This window comes from Salvelinus fontinalis, chromosome 35 (assembly GCF_029448725.1).
Source record: "Salvelinus fontinalis isolate EN_2023a chromosome 35, ASM2944872v1, whole genome shotgun sequence".
Lineage (NCBI taxonomy): Eukaryota > Metazoa > Chordata > Actinopteri > Salmoniformes > Salmonidae > Salvelinus > Salvelinus fontinalis.
The window spans coordinates 10714081-10732445 of record NC_074699.1 but is presented as its reverse complement, the minus strand read 5'-3'; the positions used below and the strand labels follow the sequence as shown (position 1 = coordinate 10732445).

Below are 18365 nucleotides of genomic sequence, written 5' to 3'. Positions count from 1 at the left end.
TTGTCTCAATTTTCAAGGAACCATGAATTCTTCTCTGTATCAAAGAATTCTACAGGAGAATGTCAGGCCATCCGTGTGTGAGCTGAAGCTGAAGCGCAGCTGGGTCATGCAGCGAGACAATGATCCAAAACACACAATCAAGTCTACATGAACATAGTTAAAAAGCAACACATTTGAAGTTTTAGAATGGCCTAGTCAAAGTCCAGACTTAATCCCAATTGAGACGTTGTGGCAGGACTTGAAACGAGCAGTTAATGCTTGAAAACGCACAAATGTCACTGAGATAAAGCAGTTCTGCATGCAAGAGTGGGCCAAAATTCCTCCACTGCGATGTGAGAGACTGATCAACAACTACAGGAAGCGTTTGGTTGCAGTCATTGCAGCTAAAGGTGGCACAACCAGTTATTTAGTGTAAGAGGGCAATTACTTTTCCACACATGGGAATTGGGTGTTGCGTAACTTTCTTAATGAAATAAATAAAATATGTATCATTTTTTTTTGTTATTTGTAAACTCAGGTTCCCTTTATCTAATATTAGGTTTTGGTTGAAGATATACTAACATTCAGTATAAATTATTTGCAAAAATAGAGAAAATCAGAAAGGGGCCAAATACTTTTTCACGGCACTATATGGTCCTGGAGGCAGCGGTTTGATGCCCCGTTCCGCCACGCACTTCCTGTGCAATATCTCTCTCATCTATCTGCCCATCTATATTTCTATCTTGTATCTGTAAATAAAAGTTACATTCTCTTTGAAAAAATGAATGAAAATGAAGGCCTGCTTACCCTGTGATGCGCGGCAGTGTGTCAGTGGACAGGAGGGTTAGCGGATGTTTGTCCCTCTCGATGAGCCACACTGTGTAGCGTCCGCTCTTCTGGGGGTGCAGGAACACGGCCATGTCCAGCCCGCAGGGGTCCCGACCTCCCCACAGCCAGGGGCTCAGGACCCAGGGACCGGCCAATGCAGAGTCATTCACCCACAGAAACTGACCTGAGCGAGATAGAGATATAAAGTTGTTATCTCTGTCATTTGATACTTGCAATCCTTCATCATTGATTTGACAATATTTTCTATTTTGAGGGGAATCCCTTGCCCCTACTTGCTAGACACTTGTGTAGATCTTAAAATATTGGATAGGTGGATGCAATATGTAACAACTACCATCTACATGAAATGGCTAGGGAAAGGGCTACGGGTAGTTGCTGCAGAGCAAGACATGGAGTGGAGATATTATTACTGTTATTATTAACATAAACATTGCCAGCAGCATACCACCCTGCACACCACTACTGGCTTGCTTCTGAAGCTAAGCAGGGTTAGTCCTGGTCAGTCCCTGGATGGGAGACCAGATGCTGCTGGAAGTGGTGTTGGAGGGCCAGTAGGAGGCACTCTTTCCTCTGGTCTAAAAAAAATATCCCAATGCCCCAGGGCAGTGATTGGGGACACTGCCCTGTGTAGGGTGCCGTCTTTCGGATGGGACGTTAAACGGGTGTCCTGACTCTCTGAGGTCATTAAAGATCCCATGGCACTTATCGTAAGAGTAGGGGTGTTAACCCCGGTGTCCTGGAACAATTCCCAATCTGGCCCTCAAACCATCATGGTCACCTAATAATCCCCAGTTTACAATTGGCTCATTCATCCCCCTCCTCTCCCCTGTAACTATTCCCCAGGTCGTTGCTGCAAATGAGAACGTGTTCTCAGTCAACTTACCTGGTAAAATAACGGTAAAATAAAAAATAAATAAATAATAAAGACATCTGCTTCTGTCATGGTTATGGTTAGTGATAGAACAAATGTTCCACATGAATATGAATGCTACATGATACTCATACCAATCAATGACTGGTCTGCCATAATGGAGGACAAACTGCTACCATAGGGCTATTGACTCAGTTATTGGTACTGCATTTGATGGATAGGACAAGACAACCCTGCCCAGGGATGGACTGGGACCATTTCAAACACAGAAGACCCTCACACAAGTAAAAACATTTCCTCGTGGCTCCCACACCGGCCCATTTCTTTGCTCGGGGCCACCATGATTGGCCAAATAATTATAATTCTGTGCAAAAAACGAACAATTTAGATATGCCTACTGGGCTAAAGATGGACCAGATCATCTGGCATTTGCCCAAACTGTCCTGTGGCCGGTTCATTTCTGACCTTGCTTATTTTCTAGTTGAAATGCAGGCTAATTCAGGCTCCACAATATTGTTTATTATTTGCCAGCAAAATAATGTTTTCATCTATTCATGAACAATTATGGTTCCATTGAGAAAACATTTCATTTACATCCTTTATAGACAAAACCTCAATATTGCAAAGAGAAAATTAAACAAGACAACACCATAAAATATAGTGCTCTATAGGATTAATCTGAAAGCTACACAAATAAGAATTGACTTGAACGAGTAGAACTAAATGTAATAGCCTAGTGGTTAGAGCGTTGGATTTATAACTGAAAGGTTGCAAGATCAAATCCCTGCGCTGACAAGGTAAAAAGCAGTCGTTCTGCCCCTGAACAAGGCAGTTAACCCACTGTTCCTAGGCCGTCATTTAAAATAAGAATTTGTTCTTAACTGCCTTTCCTATTTAAATAAAGGTAAATAAAAACGAGGTACACCATCAAACCATGAATACAGGACATATGCTATGCTCTATTATTGAAATGTTCTTTAATCATATATGGTGAGACATACTTATAAAACATGAATAGACTTCTTTAGGTTTTAACTTCAGCATGAGAATTAGAGGTTACTTCAGGTTAGCTTCTTCAAAGTGAGACAAGTCGTGTGAGAAAGCTATTCATAAAAACTGAATTAGAGTATCTTCGCTCGCATAGTGTATTTTAAAAGCTGCACTTTATAACCAATATAATGCAATCACATGCCAGACACAAAGGACTACTGTGATATAATTTTTATTTCCTCTGGCAAAGACCAACAGTATAAATACACAATGAATTCTCTTGACTTTGAAATGATAATGTTCAGTTTGACGTGGTTTGACGTGGTTGAAATGTGAGAACAATGTCACAGGGCCATTCATCTGGCTATTACAGTGTCCATATTAGGACAGCCTTAGGCCATTTCTTTTCGTAAGAAGAAGAAGACGACCTACAGTGGAGCTATATCAAAGCGGTGTCTACAGTCTTTGATATGATGTCCCAACTCTCTAACAGACTCACTGAGCTCGTTTCAAATCAGGAAGTTCACCAGAAACAGCGGCGGGGAAGAAACTACAAAGACTTTCCGCTTTAAAAAAGAAAATCCATCTTTAATGCAGCAATAAAAAGTCAGGGTGAAGGAGGAAACTGGCAAAACAACAGCAAAAACTAAATTCAAATGGATTGAAATATAGAGCTGCATTATATGCACCCATACAGATGTAGGATCTTGGTTTGATCACACTGTTGCAGGAGAACCTTCCTGTAATGGAGGAAATGTAAAGCTTGTATTGTATTTGAGGAATGTGTTTTTTATATTCATAGGGAAATCCAACAAGGATTTAATGTTACATTATTGTTTGTTTTGTTTTCCACTGAGGTGAGGATGGAGCAGGAAACTTGCTCGGGCACCTGGTTTCACAGATCTGACAAAGGTGTCCTAAAACGTATGACCTTCGACGATTCTAGCTGGTAGTCTTATTATTTTGTCACTTCCAGTGAGCATTTACTACTCGCTTGGAAAAGACATTAGCTTCTGTGGTATCACAATGTATCAAATCCACCACACTAACAAGAACATGGAATGTATTGTGTGTCACGTGCACTCTTTCAACCTCTCACGGACAACGCCATGTGAAAAAAATCTGTCACAGAAACATATGAGAAGTGGATGGTGATGCATTGAAGACATGAATCCTCTAATGTCATAATGGGTGGGATTAGCATGCACTGTCAATCAAAACCTGTTTCAAACCAATGAGAAACCTTTGATGTGGAGCGCTCAGTGTCTCTTCTGGGTCACATGGTTCAGTGACTGACAGGGCCTGAAATTCTACACTCAACATACTGCAGAGGTTTCTCTCGTTTCATCATTGGTGTGACAAGTTACAATGCAGTACAGGTGTAAGATCTTAATTTGAGCCAGTTTTCTACAGCAGGAAAGTAATTCTGCAGCAACAGGAAATGTGAATTATTATGCGGAGTACACTTAATGGACATTTTTGTTGTGGTTGATACATCAAGGTTGAAAATCAAGTCTGAAATTTCAAAGTGGAAATCACAAACGTCAGAAGTCTTTTTAAACCTCAAATACAATACAAGCTTTACATTTCCTGCATTACAGGAAGGTTCTCCTGCAACAGTATGATCAAACCAAGATCCTACATCTCTATGGGTGCATATAATGCAGCTGTATATTTCAATCCATTTGAATTTTCCTGCGGATACATTACTCAATGAGGTTATTTTCTGCCGCAGACTTTTTCTCTGCCTCTGGAGTTTGCCACAAGAAACTCAATGACAATACCAAGAGGGCCAATGAGAACAACATTTTGTACATGTACATTTAGCCCCGAATCAATGGAAATCCAGCAACTTGAATAAAATAGTCCTGAGCACAGTAGAAAGGTTGTTCATTCCTGTTATCTCTTTTTGAAGGTGGCCATCGTCCCCCAAAGGCTTCCAGGGACGATGGCGAAATCAGAGGCCCTCAATTTGCTTCTCTCTTCCCATTTGAATGATGTATAATGCTCAGAGGATCCAGACAATTTGTCTGAGGGAGGAAGGCTGATGCTCGGAATGTTTCCAAAACGTTTTCCGGGCGCCGCCTGCCCACACACATTCTCCACAACCTCCTGTTATTTGATACAAAGCTGCTTTCAGGACTAAGTCTTAAAAGGGAAGTATCATTCAGTGTTTCCTTCCTCGCGGAGGTGAAATACCTGCTCACTACAATTATCAGCAGGTCACAGATTTTTCAGCAAACTACAAAGTTGAAAACTGGAATTCCATTAGCGGATATCTTTGCCCTTCTGGCATAGCTTATGACACTAAACTATGCCAGAATATTATTCCTGCATAACATAAAAAAGCTTTTCGGCTAATGCCGAAGTTCCGGCAACATCACTAGGAATGGTTGAGCAGACCCTTTTGTCCAAGAGAAACGGGAAGGCTTATGTTTGAAATGTGTTCTTTGATAGAGCTGGGTATTTACTTAAGCGAGGTATATTCGATTACTCAAGGGGGCTTACACAACACCGTCTTCCCCACCTGTTCAATCAACTTTGAGTTCTGCTGTGCTCAGCCAGACTTACACTGAGTTTTACTGCACGTAATCAGTCTGTGAAATGAAATAGAATGCCGTAATCGGGCTAGTGTCAGATCCGGTCTTAACCAAAGTACAATTTTGTTAGAAATCTTAGTTTTTCCATTATTGAACCCAGCACCAACTGTTGTCTGGTCCTGCTGCAACAAGTCTACAACTTCCATCAAACAGACATGGTTGTTTTTGGTTTATGTCGAGGAAGACATTTTGTGGAAGAATTACATTCTTACATGTCTGTTGCTTGAGGGGAACCCCTCAATGTCCACAGATTTTGAGTCCATTTGCCATGCAAGCTCTTGTAAGTTGGGCTATTTTGCCACAGTTAATGGACTTTGTTGGGGGCAATTTCTAATTTAGCTCTAATGTGCACAGTAGCCATATTATAACCTACAGTATGTGTGAGGATAATTGCGTTGTTTGCTCTATAGCCTATTAGTTCATATGCCTTGACATCGTGATATAAAGGCCTAAGGTCAAGACAATAAGAATAATACATTCAACCAAACCATTGTTTCATCACAAAACCAAAACCAGAGAGCAACATCTGTCCCATGGAGTTCACAAAGCCTATTGCACATAATAAAAAGTTACATGACCTACAGCATGGTCAAGCAAGGTAATGTTTCCGACATTTTCGGACAACTAAACTATTGATTTAGAACCCCGGAAAGTTACCGCAACTTGGTACCGGTACCCCCTGTATATAGCCTCGTTATTGTTATTTTATTGCGTTGCTTTTTATAACATTTTACTTTAGTTAATTTGGTACATATTTTCTTAACTCTTCTTGAACTGCACTGTTGGGCTTGTAAGTAAGCATTTCACGGTAAGGTCTAAACTTGTTGTATTCGGCGCATGTGACAAATAAAGTTTGATTTGATTTGAATATCATGTTTCTGTCCATGTGACTGATTTCTATGTGTGTGAGTGTGCGCGTAAGTAGAAAAAAACATGTTGACTCACCCTACTTGTAGAGAAACGCCAATGCCATCCTCCTCTCTTTCATGTTACCTCAAACAGTCTATGACTCTGTCATACAGTACACACTTTTAGTTTTTTGTTGTCCTAGGCTACCTGGCAAAAATGAATGCCCGTTAGCCTAACTTCCTTTCATGGGCAACAATTAGCCAGCTAATTAACATTAGCCTACTACATCTAGGTAAGTACTGAATTTCCATCCTCTCAGGCCAGTGGCACAATGTATGAATTTATGGTTGGAACAGAGTGACCATTATAATCATTGGCCTGTATGGACAATTAAGTCCAAATCCCTATCTCCACCCATGGCTAATTTAGGAAATTACTAATTTTAGCAAACTAGCAAGCCACCGGATGACAACACAACGAGGTGCAACAATACAAGTTTTTTTCTGTCAATGACGTTTGGCTTTTGATGTGATGTGATTGGTGTGAAGCCAAATCCAAACTGGCTTCCCTTAACACTTTAAGTTCGTGGATCAGGACCATTTACAGTTGAGCTCACTCAGTTTAGCTCAATGCTGATTGGCTATTAGTGTATAGTTACTTTATCAAGGGAGGCCAAATGCTCGCTGGCTTCTCCTGCATTCAATGCTACCGTGGCAACAATATCATACTCTTTTTGACCAGACAGGATCAGATAGATGGGCTACATATACAGGTTCTGTGTGGCTCAGTCGGTAGAACGTGGCGCTTGCAACGCCAGGATTGTGTGTTTGATGCCCACAGGGGGGGCAGTACAAAAAGCATGCATGCACTAATGTAAGTCACTCTGGATAAGAGCATCTTGTAAATTGATAAAATGTAACAGAGACAGAGGGGTGCTGTTTTTCTCACTCTGATGCTTTCTCCTGTGAAATATATTCAGGGAAAATTATGAAACACGGAGAAACTAAGGACAAATTATGTAATATATATATTTATTTTTTTCTTGATATTTTTTTGGGGGAAGCCTGGCTTCCCTTGGGATCTATGAATACATACCACTGTTCATCAGCAGTAGTTATAGTGGTAGCTGAAGTGGAGGTACATTGTGATTGTATAGCTTCAGTAGTAGTAATGTTGTGATACAAGAGTGCTTATGATAGTGGAACATGAGCATCATTACAATTTTACAATTGGCTCTTTCATCCCCCTCCTCTCCCCTGTAACTATTCCCCAGGTCGTTGCTGTAACTGAGAACGTGTTCTCAGTCAACTTACCTGGTCAAATAATGGTAAAATAAAAAAAATAAAAAATAAAAAATTAGTGTGGTAGCGAGACAATAGCTGTATTGAACATGTATTGCTGCATGCCCTAATCTTGCCCTGAACACTTTATAGCCCATGGAAACTCTCACATCTCTATCTTACATCAACATTCAAAAGCAATGTCACATGAGTCAGTTCTCTTAGCAGCTCTTTCTCTCTATTGAATTGACTGAGCATGTGCACTTGCACTAAGTTTTGCAGGTGTTGTTGAATCATCACTGGTAGAGATTCAATATTTATTTAAAAGGGCAATCTGGGATTGGTACATCATTTTTTTTTTACGTTTCAAATCAACGATAAATAGCTAGCCATTGATTCTTGACAAATATAACTTATAATACCTCCTGAGCTTAGTTCAACTGCTTTACCCCAAAATACCTAAAACATCGAATTTTGTTGTTGTTGTTGAATCCCAGATTGGCCCTTTAAAAACAACAAGGAGAATGAGAAGAATTAGTCCAAATTAAATTAGCTGAGTAGAAAAGATGCCCTGTTTAATGAATTGAATCCTCCAAGACCTTTAACTTTGTAGTTGCAACCTTGATAATCATAATTAAGTCTGATAATAACCGGCAATTGGAATTTGTGTAAGTACACAGTTATTTGAGGTCCACGTCGGTTATTGTAAGTCAAAATATCACCCCCCCCAGTCGGCCGCAGTGCAGCACCCCTGGAGCCTTTGTGGGAGGGCATTGCTCAAGAGAACAACGGCAGGAGATTGCATCTAGGATATTGATACCACTAATCCTTCTGCTACCCCAATCAATAGAAGATATTTCAGCTAAATAAACCATATGATCTGTTGCAAATATGTATTTACTGATAGATACAATTATTGCAATGAAATTTGAATCTTCATAAACTCACATACAGTGTCTTCAGAAAGTATTCATACCCCTTGACTTATTCTACATGTTGTTGTGTTACAGCCTAAATTCAAAATGGTTTAACCTGTTTGGGCTGCAGGGGCAGTATTGAGTAGCCTGGATAAAAGGTGCCCATTTCAAATGGCCTCGTACTCAATTCTTGCTCGTACAATATGCATATTATTATTACTATTGGATAGACAACACTCTCTACTTTCTAAAACCGTTTGAATTATATCTGTGAGTATAACAGAACTCATTTTGCAGCAAACTTCCTGTCAGAAAGTGGAAAATCTGAAATCGATGCTCTGTTCTAGGGCCTGCCTATAATTGTGCTTGATATGTATTAGTATACATGCACTTCATACGCCTTCCACTAGATGTCAATAGGGAGTGAGAGAAGAAATGGAGTGTATAACTTGATCTGAGGTCGAATAAGAGCTCTTGGCATGACGTGTCACCAATTTCCTGTTTTCTGGAACGCGCGAGAAGGGACCTGGTATTGCCTTCTGAATATATCCGGCTTTGATTTTATTTGATAAATGTAACAATATCATCGTAAAGTATGTTTTTTCAATCTAGTTTTATTAGATTATTGAAATTTTTTCGGGACATTAGGCGTGTTGCTTTGTCTGCGTTTGTTCACGAAGGAGAGCTTCGTGCCACTTTGCTAGGTTTCCGTGCTAATTGACTGGAGAAGAGGACATTCTAAAACCAAACAACTATTGTTCCTGACAAAGGACCCCTTGTACAACATTCTGATGGAAGATCATCAAAGTAGGACCCATTTTATGATGCTATTTCATATATCTGTCGGAACATGTGTACTATTAGTTTGCGCCCAGATTTTGGGCACTCTCTCGCTATAACTAAGCTGGATGTTGTAATGAAGTTATTTTTTGAATTCTAACACGGCGATTGCATTAACCTGTTGGGGATGGGGGCGCTGTTTAGACTATTTATGCTAATTGGGTAATTTTTGAAACGGCTTCCCACAAAATCCTTGATCGTACAATATGCATATTATTATTATTATTGGATAGAAAACAGTCTATAGTTTCTATAGGAGTTGAAATTTTGTCTCTAAGTGGAACAGAGCCCATTCTACAGCAATTTCCCTGACATGGAGTCAGATTTGAGAAATGTTGGCCACTGTTCTGAAGTCAGTTAAAAGGGCACTGTTATTGCTATGACTATACGGACACTTCTTACGTCTTCCCCTGGATGCCTTTACGTGATGACGATTCCAATGGGGTCGATTGCGCGTTCACAGGCCCTATAAATTAAAAAACCCTGTAGCTAGCAAGTCTTTCCTTGGTGCGTAACGCGCGTGCTGGACACCGACCCGCTCCTGTTCCAAGCGTTAGTTTAGCCTGTTATATTTCTCCGGTCATCTTTTCACTCGTTATAGGAGTTAAAAACATCATAAGGTAGTTAATTTAAAGCGTTTTATAGCAATTTATATCCGTTTAGTGCGATTTTGGGACATTTATTTTTGAAACGATGTGAATAGCCGGGCACGCTTTTCAGTTCATCCCGAACTCAGTTGGCATTTCCACATGGCAAGAGGACAGCTTTCCACCAAAAGACGATTACTCCCAAGAAAGGATCCTTTGCCCAAGATACTGATGGAAGAACAGCTCAAGGTAGGACATTTTTATTATGATAAATCGTGTTTCTGTCGAAACATTTTAGTGGCTTAGGACGCCATGTTTTTTGACGTAGCTTCGCTTGGCGCAAACTGTATTGAAAAGTAAGGATAAATAAAAAAATGTAATTCCGCAATTGTATTAAGAATTAAATTGTCTATCAATCCCTGTCCACCCTATATTTTTTAGCCACGTTTATGAGTATTTATGTATAAGAGTAGATCACTGTCTAAGTGGCGCAAGGACATTTTTCTGACCAGCTTGTCTACATTTCACATTGTCTAACCATGATTTTGGTGGCTAAATATAAACATTTGCGATCAAACTCTATATGGATTGTGTAATATGATGTTACAGGAGTGTCATCGGAAGAATTCTGAGAAGGTTAGTGAAAAAATTAATATCTTTTGGCGATGTTGACTTTTATCGCTCACTTTGGCTAGAATCAATGCTGGGCTGCTATGTGCTATGTGCTATGCGAATATAACGATTTATTGTGTTTTCGCTGTAAGACACTTAGAAAATCTGAAATATTGTCTGTATTCACAGGATCTGTGTCTTTCGATTCGTGTATGCTGTGTATTTTTACGAAATGTTTGATGATTAGTAAGTAGGTAAACACGTTGCTCTAAGTAGTTTTTCTATTCCATTTGTGACGGTGGGTGCAATTGTAACCTATGCCATCTACCTGAAATATGCACTTTTTTCTAACAAAACCTATCCCATACCATAAATATGTTATCAGACTGTCATCTAATGAGTTTTTTTGTTGGTTAGGGGCTATAAATATCTTAGTTTAGCCGAATTGGTGATGGCTACTGGTGTTGGTGGACAAATAAAAGATGGTGGATTATGCTAATGTGTTTTTAGGTAATAGATGTACATCTTTACATATTGTGTCTTCCCTGTAAAACATTTTAAAAATCGGACATGTTGACTGGATTCACAAGATCTGTGTCTTTCATTAGCTGTATTGGACTTTAATGTGTGAAAGTTAAATATTTTAAAAAAATATTTTTTTGGAATTTCGTGGCACTGGTTTTTCAGTGGGGGGGGGGGGGGGGCCGCTAGCGGCACGCTGATCCTAGACAGGTTAACATTCGATCTACTGTGGTTGGTAATGTGCTCTATACATGGGTCCGTTATTTAACATTGTTGATCTACCATGAACAAACACAGGAGTAGGCTGGACAATAGAACAAGTCAAAATTCACCCAAAACTGAAAATGGCTAAAGAACATTGGCTAAGCTGGAACACTAGCGTGAGCCCATTGCAAATGAATGGAATCAAACGTTCGCAGAGCCTGTTTTGACTGGAGTGATGCTTAGAATTTCATTTAGCCTAAATGGCAAAAAAAATGTAACCCTTTTTATTTTACCACTACAATCTGTTCTTAGGACGAAACTGAAAAATAACAACTTGTGTAGAAAGTAAACGTCCACATCTCGATAGTGCCAAGTGTGCTTATGTCAGCATAACGAGGAAGTAGTAAAAAAAGGGCAACTTCTGACTATTTCTGGTCTAGCGTTTGATGACAACAAGATACACTGCCCAGTCTTATATAATTAGAAAGAGAATATTCTCATGATTAACCTGTTTGGCGTGCAAGCCCGACGTTGGTACATTTATGACAACAGCCACTTCAAGTGCAGGGCACGAAATTCAAAATATATATTTTTTAAATATTTAACTTTCACACATTAACAAGTCCAATACAGCATATGAAAGGTACACATCTCAACAAAATATGTAAATCTATTAGCTAACCACGTTAGCAAAAGACACCACTTTTATTACTCCATCAGTTTTTGACTCCATCAGTAGCTATCACAAATTCGGACAAATAAAGATATAAATAGCCACTAACCAAGAAACAACCTCATCAGATGACAGTCTGATAGCATATTTATTGTATAGCATATGTTTTTTTCGAAATGTGCATATTTCAGGTATAAATCATAGTTTACATTGCAGCTACAGTCAGAAATTGCACCGAAAGCAGACAGAAAAATTACAGACACCAACGCCAAATAACTAAATACTCATCATAAAACATTTCTGAAAAATACATAGTGTACAGCAATTGAAAGACAGGCATCTTGTGATTCCAGACAATATTTCCGATTTATCAAGTGTTTTACAGCGAAAACACAATATAGCGTTATATTAGCGTAGCCACAATAGCCAGAAACACTTGGGCGCCGACGACCAGTTCACATGCACGACAGATATTAGAAATAGCATCATAAAATGTTTCTTACTTTTGGTGATCTTCCGTCAGAATGTTGGACAGGTGTCCTTTGTCCAGAACAGTTGTTGTTTGGATCTGGAACGGCAAATTTCCCTCTTGATTTAGCATGGGCACTTGCCAAGTGGCACGGATCTCTCCAACGTCAACAAAGTAAGAGAACGGAACACGGCAAAACTCCCGAAAAAATTTCAATAATCTGATTAAACTATATTGAAAAAACATACTTTACAATGATATGGTCACATGTATCAAATAAAATCTAAACCGGAGATGTTAGTCGTCCATAACGACAGCTAAACAGAAGGCAAATCCATGTCCTCTTTCGCGCGCTCCAGAAACAGGAAATGGACGGTCACGTCATACAAAGAGCTTTAATTCCACCTCAGACCAAGATAGACACGAAATTTCTTCTCTCACCGCCTCTTGACAACCAGGGGAAGGTGTATGAAGTGTACGTAGATTCCTACGTTCATTGCACATGTATAGGCATGAAGTTGAACAGAGCATCGATTTCTGACATTCCACTTCCTGGTCAGGAAATGTGCTGCAGAAAGAGTTCTGTTTCACTCAGAGAATTAATTCACGATTTACGCACGATTTAACTGGCTACTCAATACTGCCCCTTGCAGCCATAAGAAGTTAAAGGTCAAATGTCATCACTCTAACCCAAGCTGTTATCTGTCAGAATTCAGATGTAATTTATGATGAGTAGTACAAAAAACTGGATGGCTGGAAGTTCAGTGGGACCCCATTATGAAAACCAACAGTAATGTTCAATGTGAGAGTAATCGACAAACAATATTCTCTTGAACTGTACCTGCATGGGAAATAGAGTAATAAAAATATATATACAAAATCAAAAGTAACAGCCCGTATCTGGTGTGGCCACCAGCTGCATTAAGTACTGCAGTGCATCTTCTCCTCATGGACTGCACCAGATTTGCCAGTTCTTGCTGTGAGATGTTACCCCACTCTTCCACCAAGGCACCTGCAAGTTCCCGGACATTTCAGGGGGGAATGGCCCTAGCCCTCACCCTCCGATCCAACAGGTTCCAGATGTGCTCAATGGGATTGAGATCTGGGCTATTCACTGGCCATGGCAGAACACTGACATTTCTGTCTTGCAGGAAATCACACACAGAACGAGCAGTATGGCTGGTGGCATTGTCATGCTGGAGGGTCATGTCAGGATGAGCCTGCAGGAAGAATACCAAATGAGGGAGGAGGATGTCTTCCCTGTAATACACAGCATTGAGATTGCCTGCAATGACAACAAGCTCAGTCCGATGATGCTGTGACACACTGCCCCTGACGGACCCGCCACCTCCTAATTGATCCTGCTCCAGAGTGCAGGCCTCGTAACGCTCATTCCTTCGATGATAAACGCGAATCCGACCATCACCCCTGGTGAGACAAGACAGCGACTCGTCGGTGAAAAGCACTTTTTGCCAATCCTGTCTGATCCAGCGACAGTGGGTGTGTGCCCATAGTCCGGTGATGTCTGGTGAGGAACTGCCCTCAGTGCAGCCTCTCTCAGCCTATTGCGCGTTCCTGGTGTAACTCAAGCAGTTGTTGTTGCCATCCTGTACCTGTCTCGCAGGTGTGATTTTCGGATGTACCGATCCTGTGCAGAGGTTGTTACACGTGGTATGCCGCTGCAAGGACAGTCAGCTGTCTATCTTGTCTCCCTGTAGAGCTGTCTTAGGCGTCTCACAGTATAGACATTGCAATTTATTGCCCTGGCCACATCTGCAGTCCTCATGCCTCCTTGCTGCATGCCTAAAGCACGTTCAAGCAGATGAGCAGGGACACTGGGCATCTTTCTTTTGGTGTTTTTCAGAGTCATTAGAAAGGCTTCTTTAGTGTCCTACGTTTTCATAACTGTGAACTTAATTGCCTACCATTTGTAAGCTCTTAGTGTCTTAACGACCATTCCACAGGTGCATGTTCAGTAATTGTTTATGGTTCATTGAAAAATCATGGGAAACAGTGTTTTACTTCTTTGGGACTGGGGGGCAGTATTGAGTAGCTTGGATGAATAAGGTGCCCAGAGTAAACTGCGTGCTACTCAGGCACAGTAGCTAGAATATGCATAGAGATTGTAGATTTGGATAGAACACACTCTGAAGTTTCTAAAAACTGTTTTAATCATGTCTGTGAGTATAACTGAACTCATATGGCACGCAAAACACCTGAGACAATATCCAACCAGGAAGTAGGAAATCTGAGGTTTGTATGTTTTCAAGTCTTTGCCTATCCAATATACAGTGTAAACGGGGTCAGATTGCACTTACTAAGTCTTCCACTAGATGTTAACAGCCGTTACAACCTTGTTTCAGGCTTGTACTGTGAAGGGGGCGCGCATAAGAGCTGTTTGAACCAGGTGTCTGGCAGAATGCCATGAGCTAAGTCTCACGCGCGCGGCTTTAAGAGCGAGCTGCGTTCTCTATCATTTCTAAAGACAAAGGAATAGTCCGGTTGGAATATTATTGAAGATTTATGATAAAAACATCCTAAAGATTGATTATATACATCGTTTGACATGTTTCTACGAACTGTAATGTAACTTTTTGACTTTTCGTCAACGCTCGCGCGTTGTACATTTGGATTACTGGACTAAACGCATGACTAAAAAGGAGGTATTTGGACATAAATTATGGACTTAATTGAACAAAACAAACAATTATTTTGGAACTGGGATTCCTGGGAGTGAATTCCAATGAAGATCATCAAAGGTAAGTGAATACTTATAACACCATTTCTGAGTTTTGTGACATCTCTCCTCGGTTGGAAAATGGCTGTATGTTTTTCTGTGGCTAGGCGCTGACCTAACATAATTGCATTGTGTGCTTTTACCGTAAAAGCTTCTGATAGGCTAATTGACATAATTTGAGTCAATTGGAGGTTTATCTGTGGATGTACTTTTAGGCCTACCTTCAAACTCAGTGCCTCTTTGCTTGACATCATGGGGAAATCAAAAGAAATCAGCCAAGAAGTCAGAAATGTAGACCTCCACAAGTCTGGTTCATCCTTGAGAGCAATTTCCAAACGCCTGAAGGTACCACGTTCATCTGTACAAACAATAGTACGCAAGTATAAACACCATGGGACCATGCAGCCGTCATACCGCTCAGGAAGGAGAAGCGTTCTGTCTCCTAGAGATGAATGTACTTGGTGCAAAAAGTGCAAATCAATTCCAGAACAACAGAAATGGACCTTGTGAAGATGTGGAGGAAACAGGTACAAAAGTATCTATTTCCAGAGTAAAACGAGTCCTATATCAACATAACCTGAAAGGCCGCTCAGCAAGGAAGAAGACTACGATTTGCAACTGCACATGAGAACAAAGATCGTACTTTTTGAAGAAATGTCCTCTGGTCTGATGAAACACAAATAGAACAATTTTGCCATAATGACCATCATTATGTTAGGAGGAAAAAGGGGGGTGCTTGCAAGCCGAAGAACACCATCCCAACCATCAAGCACGGGGGTGGCAGCATCGTGTTGTGGGGGTGCTTTGCTGCAGGAGGGACTGGTGCACTTTACAAAATAGATGGCATCATGAGGAAGGACAATTATGTTAGTATATTGAAGCAACATCTCAAGATATCAGTCTGGAAGTTAAAGCTTGGTCTCAAATGGGTCTTCCAAATGGACAATGACCCCAAGCATACTTCCAAAGTTGTGGCAAAATGGCTTAAGGACAACAAAGTCAAGGTAATGGAGTGGCCATCACAAAGCCCTGACCTCAATCCCATAGAAAATGTGTGGGCAGAACTGCAAAAGCCTGTGTAAACTTCAACTGTAACACACAAAGTATCCAGAAATCATGACATAAACCAAATTGCCTTGCAATAAACAGACAAGTTCCAGCAGAGTTATACTTTATGATTAACTTAGAAAGAGAGAGAAAAAAGGGTAAAGAAAGTAACAGGTGTAGCTAGAACATAAGGGAGTTTACGTATACTGTCCAATGAACCGACAACACATCAACTGTTTTCATTTTCATTACTCAAATTCATGCCTGCGTTTTATGGATCAGTGTGTGTACGTGCCTGAGTGGAAGTGAGGTGGAGGAGGTGGAGGAAAAAGGAGGGTAGAGACTATTAACATGCAAAATCTGCCAGGGAGTCAACAGAGAGTTTTTAACAGGGATTTAAAGAGGGTTAGCAAGTGCAGCATTTGCCTGAGGGGGCTAGCGCCGGCCTAACTGACTGATTTAGCAGCGTTGTTTATCGCATTTGCTGATGGAGGCGAGTGTCAACACTGTTTCCTTAATTCCGTGAGAGATGCCATATAGGCTGTGGGCAGTGCCAGGCCGGTAGGTCAATATGCCTTGCACTCGGCCAGAGAATGGTGGGAATAGGACCAAGGAGAGGCTTATTTCTGTATCATTTTACTTTAGCTACAAACTGCAAAAAAATCAATAGGTAATATTCTTGCCTGGCCTAGGTTTGGCTTAGATTATCCAAGTGCGAATCCCAAAGTAGTTGGGCAAAACTTTACCCTACCCCCCTCTCATTGATTTTGAGCTGAGAATGGAAAAAGTAGAGGCTTTTTTAAACATGAAATGAGTTCAGACCATTTCCCTATCAAAGCAAAGTGCAATGTGACAACAAAGGAAGATCATGGAACAGTCTAGATTGTACTGGCTTCTGTCACAAGCGTTGCCTATACGTCCATTTAAATGTTAATTTGAAACATTGATGGGGAAAAACTGCATTAGAAGACCATTCGCATGCAGTGGCACTGACAAATGAGCAATGATAGTGGCTCAACTAAGGGGGAAGCGGGAGCAAGATCCAACAACCAGGAAATATATAAAGAATTGGGACACCACAGCCTTTGTAGTTGAGACAAAAAGGAATGAATCCATAAATTAGTGGAACCTCCGAGCCGGAAACACACCAGAGGGCCCCTGCAAATCCCTCACAGCAACAGATCCCAGGCCAAGGAACGCCGGCATGGTCATTTCATGGGAATGGGAGAGGAGGAGGATGAGGGAAAATGCGAAGAGATGTTGCGTGTTGATAATTCCCCCGAGAATGGCTTTTGAAATCCTGTGGAGCGCGTCCCTGGAGGCAGGGAAATCTACTTGATTAAGTTACATTAGGAGAAGACACAGTGGTAATACCTTCACCTAATACCTTGGGACAGCAGGTAGTCTAGTGGTTAGAGCGTTGGACTAGTAACCGGAAGGTTGCTAGATCAAATCCCTGAGCCGACAAGGTAAAAAATGTCATCCTGCCCCTGAACAAGGCAGTTCACCCACTGTTTCTAGGCTGTCATTGTAAATCATAACTTGTTCTTAACTGACTTGCTTAGTTAAATAAATGTAAAAAAAAAAAAGTCTTCCTCTCTCCCTCACGCTTGCAACCAAACGCATCGGATTCTCTCCCATCCAACTCTCTCTTTCTCACTCATACACACCCTCTCCAGAAAACCCTCTACTCACTATCTCTTTTTCACACACACACACGCGTGCGCATGCATGCACACACAGACACACACTTAACCTCTGTAGAATCTCTCCAATCCATCCAATTGATCTCTTAAACTCACTTTTTCCCACCCCACAGCATGTTCTCTCATCTCGATGATACATACCATTGCTATTCATCTGTAAATGCACCTAAACAAGAATTATACACTAATGTGCTTTGAAACCCCCATCATGAACTGTGTATCATGTAGCAGCTGCATGATATATGCAAAATAATGTCTAATACATGCTATTAATGTGTAATTCATGTGTTATTACACAAATGTTCCATCATATTCTTCAGGGCATAGACAGCTCCACAACCAAAAGTACTGTATGGTGATGCAAACATATCTGCACTAAGAATTACTTATCTGTACCATAGCATTTCTGGTCAGACTTGTTTAGGTTCAATTTCTCTTCAGCAGAGTAGATTTGGCAAATGAGTAAACACGTGAAATGTGGTCAAGTATGATTTCGAATGTGTGTTGACACAGTGTGTTTCACTGCTTATACACATGTGTGTGTGTTCTTTGTGTTATGAATTTCCCTCCCGGGTAAATGGTCAAAGAGAGACCCCCCTCTCTCCCACCAGAGAGGCAGGGAGGGGTAGTGGG

The 18365-nt window shown here is 40.8% G+C and overlaps 1 protein-coding gene across 2 annotated transcripts in view; it reads right to left on the bottom strand.

Annotated features, from left to right (window-relative positions):
* Positions 1-18365, bottom strand: part of LOC129834321 (ALK tyrosine kinase receptor-like) — a 733537-nt gene that overhangs the window by 285571 nt on the left and 429601 nt on the right. For both annotated transcript variants that reach the window (XM_055899197.1, XM_055899198.1), the window contains exon 4: positions 787-991. In XM_055899197.1, coding sequence (XP_055755172.1) covers positions 787-991 — 205 coding nt within the window. The remainder of the gene's footprint in view (positions 1-786; positions 992-18365) is intronic.